Source organism: Rhododendron vialii, chromosome 11a (genome assembly GCF_030253575.1).
Source record: "Rhododendron vialii isolate Sample 1 chromosome 11a, ASM3025357v1".
Lineage (NCBI taxonomy): Eukaryota > Viridiplantae > Streptophyta > Magnoliopsida > Ericales > Ericaceae > Rhododendron > Rhododendron vialii.
In genome coordinates this window covers 33,744,290-33,753,654 of record NC_080567.1, presented here as the reverse complement: position 1 = coordinate 33,753,654, position 9,365 = coordinate 33,744,290, and the positions used below count along the sequence as shown (strand labels likewise).

The 9,365-nt window shown below is 36.1% G+C and overlaps 1 protein-coding gene across 2 annotated transcripts in view; it reads left to right on the top strand.

The window, feature by feature from the left end:
- Positions 1-1,422: 1,422 nt before the first annotated feature.
- Positions 1,423-9,365, top strand: part of LOC131307258 (malate dehydrogenase, glyoxysomal) — a 50,982-nt gene continuing 43,039 nt past the window's right edge. The window contains exon 1 of one of the 2 annotated variants that reach the window (XM_058333666.1): positions 1,423-1,625. In XM_058333666.1, coding sequence (XP_058189649.1) covers positions 1,539-1,625 — 87 coding nt within the window. In that variant the 5' untranslated portion in view covers positions 1,423-1,538. The remainder of the gene's footprint in view (positions 1,626-9,365) is intronic. The other variant, XM_058333668.1, reaches the window with a different exon arrangement.

Sequence of the window (9,365 nt, the reverse complement as noted above, 5' to 3'; positions counted from 1 at the left end):
TCTTTTTCAAAAAGAATATAATTTCAAGCTCAAATATAATAAAAATAAAAAATATTTTTTTAATTTTTCTTATATTGTTTAAAAGATTTCAATGAAATCTATCAAACAAGATTCATATTGGTAGGAAAATTATTTGCGTAAACACCTTTGTTTGGTTTAAGTCTTAGAAAGTTATTTTTTAGAGTTGAGTGGTAATGAGTGGAGAGAGATAGAGAGAAAGATTTACTCTCAAAGTTTTGAATCTGAAATTGCCTTCCTTTTCTCAAAATTTCTTTTCTAAGAAACCGAAACAAACCCGAAGTGACCTAGCAACAAGCTATATTCCTTGTGGTGTCCTGGGGTCACATTCCAAGCATTTGCTCGGCCACCTGGACACCGAGCGTCATTCAGAGATAATTGGTTATAGGTGACGTCACGGGCTCATGTCTAGCACAGACTTATTTGGAGAGCAAGTACACTCTTTCTATAAAGGCCAAAGCGATAAACCTTATGGAAGTACATTTGTTCCTAGTCTAAATATGAGATTTATACGTAGCCTTCTCCTCAGCCAGCGTCTGACTTAGGCATAGAAGTGCCCTTTGGCTAACTCCAACCGATTCTTTGTTTTGCAGACTTGCTTGGGAAAGACGAGGGCTCCTTCAATCGGATCCAACCCGTACAAATATCAAATGAATCACCACCCCGCAGCAATATTAATTCATGAAATCTCATTGTATCGAGCTTGCTTCCTTTTATGTTGCAGATTCTAATGTCTTGTTTGGATCAAGTTTTGGAAAAAAAATTCCAATTCAAAAAACACTCATTACACTTACTTCCAATCATTATTCTCATTCCTCTATCGACTCATTACCTCTATCTCTAATAATTATTCTAATTTCTCTTTTTGTCTTTCTTCACTCATTACTCTTATATCTAATTATTACCTTAATTTTTCTTTTCACTCATTATCTCAAAAATCAAACTCAAAAATTCTAAAAAATTCATCCAAACATAGCATAAATCTCCTGTATAAATTATCTTTTGTGGGTCCTTTCATATCCGCCAGTAGATAGTGAGATTGCAACTCATAAATTAGACAAGATACGTGTAATTTGATTAGGACTAAAAAACTAGACTTCTCATTTGCTCATTGACCGTCATTACACAAAAGGCATATTATTAAAGAAACAACACTTTTCTGTCTGGATAAAACAAGGAAGACAAACACACACCCTTATAGAAATTGTCTTCCAAGAGCCACATCCTCGAGATAAAAATGGATAAGGATTCTGAAATTTTGGTTCCACACAAAACTAAAATTGTTTTCTGACACGTATTCTTTTTTGGGGAAAGTTTTCTGATATATTCATTCATTCATTCAGGCCAACCTGTCGATTTATTTGTCGTCCATATTAATTATCCCCATCCATACAATTTGTGGATTTCCTTTTTACTGTTTTTTTTTTTTAAATCCAATCGTTCTGTGTTTATAATTTTTGTCCCAGAAACCTCTCTCTCTCTCTCTCTCTCTCTCTCTCTAGCTAGCAGAACAAGAAAAGATGCAGCCAAGTGCAGAAGCTAATCAGCGGATTGCAAGAATCTCAGCTCATCTCCACCCATCCAATTTCCAGGTCTGCCCTTCTCCGGTAACTCTTGCCTCTTAGTTTGCTTTAGCATTATTGGGTATTCTTTACTGATTTCATTTTGAGCTATAATCTATTCATTCTGTATTGCTTGGTTGTGACCTGGGGATAGGGCACGAACTTATCGACAAGTTGAGTAATTCTATTATCAATCATCCTTATTTGCAGGAGTAACAATATTGCCTCTTCTGTCACAGGTCTAAGCGAATGCATATCCCAATTTATTTTACACTTGGAGATTGTTAATCCATAACACCCAAAATAACAAAGATTTGTGATGTGAAGTAATGGATTTCTCAGAAATGATCAAATTGTTCTTCAATTCAGGTTAAGCCTCCCTGCTCATTCACCACCGAAGAAACCGAGTATCTCACCAACCGGATTCAAAATGGTGGAACAGAAGTTGTTGAGGTACGTAATTTAGGCCCCGTTCCGGTTTTAGAAATAAATACTTATTTTTTGAAAAGTAGCTTATTTTTTTAATTAAAGGTAATGTATTATGAGAGAGTGACCTCTCTTGAAAAGGGAATAAGTAGTTGACGGAGAGAAACGCGGTTACCGGTCCAAACTCATAATGCGAATGTACCTGTGTATTAATTCCATCAACAGCCACAGAAATTATAAATGGGGTTTTGAAACAAGTGCTAAAATGCACAAACACAATATGAGAGAGAGAGAGAGAGGTACACATATACTTTGAGGATCCAGTTGATGGAGTCTTGGCGAGAGGTGAGGTCGATCGAGCGGAGGACGTCGGGTCGGGGCATGTGGCGGTGTTCCGACGCGATGAGGCGGTTGACGGTGGCTTCATCTGGCGGCGGCGACGGTGGGGCAGCGGAGGAATCGGCGGCGGAGTTCACCGGAGAGTGAGGCATTGCGGATGTGGAGTGATCCGACTGGGATTGGGACACATGGCTGGTTATGGTTTGGGGAAAGGCATTTTGTGAGCTGTCCCACTCTCTCTCTCTCTCTAAAACTGTGATTGTTAGGAATTCAGAATGTAGTGGAGAGGGGAGGGAGGGAGAGAAGACGTGGAGGATGTTGGGTGAGCGGATTGATAAAGGAGAGCTGCTATTTCCCCCCGAGGGCCTCTTCTCGCGCGCCCCCCACCCCCCCGGCCCCACTTCCTTTTCACTTTTGCCCATTTCTTTTCTGTTTTTTTTTTTTTTTTACTTTAACTGGTTTTTTTTTTGTTTTACTTTTAAAAATAAATAATTATTGTTTTATTTTTTTTTACTTTTACTAATTTTTTTATACTATTAAAAGACTTTAATTACTGTTTTAATTTTTTTAAATTTTTCCTAATTTTTTTGTTTACTTATAAAAAACTTTAATTACTGTTTTTTTTTAAACTTTTACTATCTTTTTTTTGTTTTACTTTTAGTAGTTTTTTATTTTACTTTTAAAAGACTTCTTACTATAATTTTAATTAATAAATGAATAATTAAAATATAACTTATACTAACATAACTTGTACTAATGTTAATTAATCAAACCAAACATAACTTGTACTAATTTCATTGAAGAGTGAAAATACATGAAAATTCAATTTCTAATCAATGTTTCTACCAAATTCTGCTCCTGTCCCTCTTGGTCTTGTCTCCATTATTTCTTCCCACAAACTAATTCGTGTTGCATAACGAGCAGCCCATCTTTTAGCTTCGTCTGATGAATTGTTCCACCACCATATTGGATAGGGTGGTACAGGGTAATGAGGCTGCAAGAAAAGTTGCACAAAGTGATTGTTCCCAACACAGGCAATAGCTATTTCAATGCGCTCTTGGGCTGGAACTGGAGGGGATCTCAATGGGAAGTGAGTAAAACAACCTGAAGGAAGCGCATCAAATGTATGCAGAACAAGGTTGTATGCCGAAGCGATGACAACTCCCATACTCATAGCATCCATCCAATACTCATCTGGTGCCGAATCTTCAAAGTAATTTAAAGACCGTATTAGGTAGTCTGCCCAACCTATTTCTGGATATAGCGCATTATATAGATCCATATTTTGTTCAATCTCATTAATGAGATCTCTTCGAACTTGAGCCCAACGATCTTCACCATACCCTATGTGAGCGGCTATCGCCATAAATCCACAATGACCGTCACCTCGGACTTCATTAATGTGAGAAATGTAATGCTGATAAGCTCGAGGTAAATGCTGAATGTAGTCGATACGGATGGATGGAACTGAAAATTCATCACGGTTCGCTTGAGTTTTGCGAACTCTCTCGCCCCTCCCACGTCTCCAAGATTCGATCCTAGATGATGAAGTCGATATTTCTGTAAAGGAAGGAATGCGTCATCCACTTTGCTCCTCTCTACCAGTAGGTCGACCTCTATGAGCCGTGTTATAAGATGGGCCTCGAATTGTGCTCTGAGATGGATCCGTCATATCAATAATCCTGTCTATCATGTGCTCTCGGGTAGATTGATCCATCCCTCGTAATCTGTCTACAACTTCATATGTTCTGTCCGGTCGTTCTCCGTCGTCATTCACAATGGGCGCACGCATGGACAACTTAGTCCAATGATCGTGAATACTCTGAATCGGAATTGGCATGGAGTACCAACGGTAATATGCAAGATCATGTCTGCATGGCAATCCGTGCGTAATTTTTATTGTACAGTCGCACAACTGGAACTGGAGGTAGGATGCATCTTCAGCGCATTGTAGTTGAACATTGATGAGCTCCATTGCCTCTAATGAAATGCGAGTTCTTACTTGTTGAAAAAGTTCGTCATGTATTTGCCAATGGCGGGGGATGTTGATAGATCTCTGAAATGACCTCCGAATGTCCCCGAACTGATTTTTCAACATCTTGTCTATTTTCTTAAAAGCTTGTTGTAAGGATGACATAGTACCCCCCAAATATAGCTTCAGCCTTGCATGTGCGGACTCTGCCCTGTAATATAATAATGAACTGTGTTTAAATACGAAAGTTACAGAAATATTCTTTACAGTAGTACAATAATGTACGTAATTGTAATAGTAAAGGTAACAATGCATAAAGTAACTATACCTCTGACTTGAATTGCTTCCGAGGTGCATACACGTATTTATCCATGCTGCCACAAACCTATCTCTGTACGGCATTAACCATGTATTGAAAAGGTATTGTAAAAGCTGCGGGTGTTGTTTATAGTCATCGCACATGGCATTCCACTTCTGATTGAAAGACGCTTCGGTCGTAGAATTAATAAGCGAGTGCCATGACATGTTAAAGTCGTTAAACGACGGACCAAGGACCCCTCTGCAGTGCTTTATTATGCATTGGTTGATGTGCCAAATGCAAAGAATGTAACGTGCCGAGGGAAAACATGCTTCAATGGCGCTAAGAAGCGCCAAATCTCGATCTGTAACAAACACCGATGGCAACAATGGCCCCCTTCCAAGCATCCATTTCTTTAAGGTACTCAGGGCCCAAGTCAAGTTTTCTATCCTCTCATTTGTAAGATGTGCAAACATGAGAGTAAGTGCACGTTGTGGATGTGATACCTACAACCTTCAATAGTGGTAACCGGTACTCGTTGGTCTTGTATGTGGCATCAATGACCAATACGGACGGAAAGTTCACAACTAAGTCTAGGCTTTGAGGATGAACCCAAACAATATCAGTGATTTCGTTGGTGTATGGATTTGTACGATATTCATGGAGGTATCTTTTATGTATTAGTTGATTCAAGACAAACTGGGTAGAATTTAAACCGTCTAGTTCTGTTATGTTATCCGTATATTTGAGGTTGTATATGCTTTGGGCACATGTAGTGTTTAACGGATTTTTTTTCTTTAAAACACTAAGAATTTCACGTGGTGCTGTGTTGTCCGCCATGTCGCGCACAATTTTTTCTCCTCTGTTGTTAACCTTGACGGGTACTCATGCCCATCAAAATATTCTGCTGTTTCATGGTTATGGATACCACATTCAACCCTTACACCCCACATGACACCCGCTGGAGGTATTGATATACCTCGCAGCTCAAATGGACACTCGCATTTTTTTGTCCCAGTATTCTTTTGCGAGGATTGCCCTTCAACTGCATTTCGTGCCGATCTATACTTTCCACTTCTTTCACAACTAAGAATGCACTTTGGCAGCTTGCCACCAATTAAACTAGCAGATTTCTTAATAACAATAATAATACCAATACCATTGTCTTTACCGACTCTTCGCACCCAAGCTACCATGTCGTCTCTACTTTGAAAAATCTATAAGCAAGAAAAAAAGAATATGTATAAGTGCAACATGATCCAATCTAATATGCATAATTTCTGTACTTTTAAATTAAATAACTAATATGCATAAAAACAACAGTAATAACTAACCTGGTGAGTTGTGAATTCGGGTGTATAGTCACGAAAATTATGGGAGACGCCCTCCCCACTAAGAACATCATTCTCAACGGACCAACTATCTGAAAATGACAAGTTGTAGTTATCCATAATCTTCTTCTATGTTTTACGAACGGTGTGAAAAAGGAGGGAGGAGCCGTGACAGAGGAAGGGAAAGAGAGATAGATGCTGGAAAAATAGTGATATTGGAGGGATAAGCAGGGAGATGGAGGTGATGGAAAGAAGATGGTGATTTTGGAAGGATAATACTGGATATATAAGGATAAGGGGTGATGGATGAATGGTTATAGTTAAAGATAAGAAGATAACAAAAAAATCTGAATATGTGGTTGTAATTGAAGATAAAAAGAAAATCTAAATGAGTGGTTATAGTTGAAGATAAGAAGATAAAAGGAAATCTGAATAAGTGATTAGAAATAAATTAGATAAAAAATATAAATAAATACAAAATTAATAAATTCAATAACATAAAAGAATTATAAAATTTTAATAGGTAAAAAAATAAGAGTAAAATTTCAAAAACATAAAGAAATTTACTCACGTATATAATATTAAATAATTTAAAAATACATATAAAGAGTAAAAAAATAAGTGTTCCGATTTTTAATTCGTTTGAACCGGTGCGAAGATCTTATTTTTCTTATCATTTCATTCTAAATGGGCGTAATTAATTTTTGACTCTAAGGCCTTTCAATAAGCACCCTAAGAGAGGCCTGAAACTAAATAATAAGCCTTAGGGTACTTGTTGAAAGGCCTTCGAGCCAAAAATTCATTATGATCATTGAAGACAAAATGATAAAAAAAAATAAGATCTTTGCATCGATTCAACCGGATTGAAAATTGGAACACTTAAATAATATTAAATAAATAAAAATGAAAAAAGATATAACAGTTATTAAATAAATAAATAAATAAAAAGAAAATGCCGTGGGTTGGGTGTTTGAATTATTGGGGGGGGGGGGGGGGGGGGGGGGCATTTTGGTCTGAGGGGTGGGGTCGGGCGGGGGTGGTGTCAGGGGGGCGCGCAAAGAGATTTGCTTTCCTCCCCCGACACGGCCTCCTCCCGACCCCACTCCCTCCTTCCCGTTTTACCCTCTTCCCCCCAATTCCTTCTTTTTCTTCTTCTTTTTTTTTTTTTTTCTAATTTTCAATTTTTTCTTTATTTGCTTCCTTTCCCATTTTTCTTCTTTTTTTTTTTGATTAACTAAAATTCTATTTTCAATTGACCACCACAATACCATATTTAAGACCAACGCTCTGTGCCCAAGCTAACATATTTCTATGCTTTCAAAAATCTATATAAAAAAAACAAATATATATGTACAACATTAACCAGTTCAACGAGCACCCTAAGACTCTTTATTTAGTTTAAAGCTCTTAGGGTGCCCATTGAAAAGTTTTAGAGCCAAAAATTTATTAGAACCATTTAGGATGAAATGATTAGAAAAATAACATCTTTGCACTGATTCAAACGGATTGAAAATTAAAACACTTATTTTTTTAAACCGTTTATATATTAAAAAATATAGTTAAAAGTTAATCTGACTATTTTTTTCCTTTTTTTCCTATATATATATATATATATATATTAAAAATATAGTTTAAAAAAAGTATTTCAATTTTCAATCCGTTTGAATCGGTGCAAAGATATTATTTTTCTAAACATTTCATCTTAAACGGTCGTAATAAATTTTAGAATACACTTATTTTTTTAACTATTTTTTTAATATATAAACGGTGTAAAAGAATAAGTGTTTCAATTTTCAATTCGTTTGAATCGGTTTAAAGATGTTATTTTTCTTATCATTTCATCCTAAATGGTCATAATAAATTTTTGGCTCCAAGGCCTTTCAATGGACACCTTAAGAGAGTCTTGAAACTAAATAATGAGTCTTAGGGTGTCTGTTGAAAGACCTTAAACCAAAAAAAAATTCATTATGACCATTCAAAATAAAATAATAATAAAAAGATCTTTGCTCTGAAACGGCAATCCTAATCCTAAAACGGCAACGTTTTAGTTAAAAAAATAATAATTTAAAACCATTCATTTGCAATCCTATGGAACAGAAACGTAATTATGAGAGTCTTACAGACAAAATTTGATTATGTCTCTTTAGAATAATATGATCAGAATAAAAATATCTACACACCCGTTCAAACAGATTAAAAATTCAAGCATTTAATTTTTTAACCATATTTTTTAATATATAAACGGTCTCAAAAAATTAAAGTGCTCAAATTTTCACTCCGTTTAAGTCGGTGCAAAGATCTTGTCACCGACTTAAACGGAGTGAAAATTTGAGCACTTAATTTTTTGAGAACGTTTATATATTAAAAAATATTGTTAAAAAATTAAGTGCTTGAATTTTTAATCCGTTTGAACGGGTGTGTAGATATTTTTATTCTGATCATATTATTCTAAAGAGACATAATCAAATTTTGTCTATAAGACTCTCATAATTACGTTTCTGTTTCATAGAATTGCAAATGAATGGTTTTGATTTTTTTTTTTTAACTAATCCCCGTTTTAGGGGAGCCGGGGTAATCCGGAAAAAGTGTGAAAAAAGTGCCGTGGGATCGGGGGGGTGGGGTGTCAGGGGAGGGGGGAATAGCAATTTACTTGATAAAGGTAAGGGATATGTGAGGGGATGTTGCGATACACCTGATTCTCACTCTCTGTTGCGATACACCTGATTCTGTCTCTCTCTCTCTCTCTCTCTCTCTCTCTCTCAGTAACTATGAGTCTATGCTAGTATATGTAATATACTAATATGTGTGATTAGAATGTGATTAATATATGATGTGCTTCTCTGGTCTGGCTGCATGATTTCTTGAGCTTCGATTGTCGTGACGGGGACGACTGGTCTCTTTAACCGGCTGTTCCAGCCTCAAAGACTGGTGAATTTCTTTTTGATCCGCAACCACCGGTGACCACTCATCAATTAGGAAGAGTGCTAGATACAAAAAAAATATAGCCGAAAATTATTTCGAATGGGCAAATCAACGGTACAAATACAATTTAAGGTGAATCTGTACCATTGATTTGCTCTTTCGGATAAATTTTCTTTGCACTTAGAATTTCTCCATCAACTATTGTTAAAACATCATTTCATGGTCTTGGGACACTGCCACGGACTCCCACGAAAATGTGATGAATAAAGATGTTGGCGTACCACATAACGATGCGCAAAATATTCTTTTAAGTTTTATTCGGTTAAATTTAAAACTGTCTGATGTTGTATGTGAAAGAAAATTCAATGAATCAATCATTAGAATCATATTGTTTTATCTGTTTTTCTAACCTCCGCCTACTAGGTAGAGAATAATATATATGTAATTTCAAACAAGTTCGGATATCAATACATATTTCACGAATATTATTACACTTT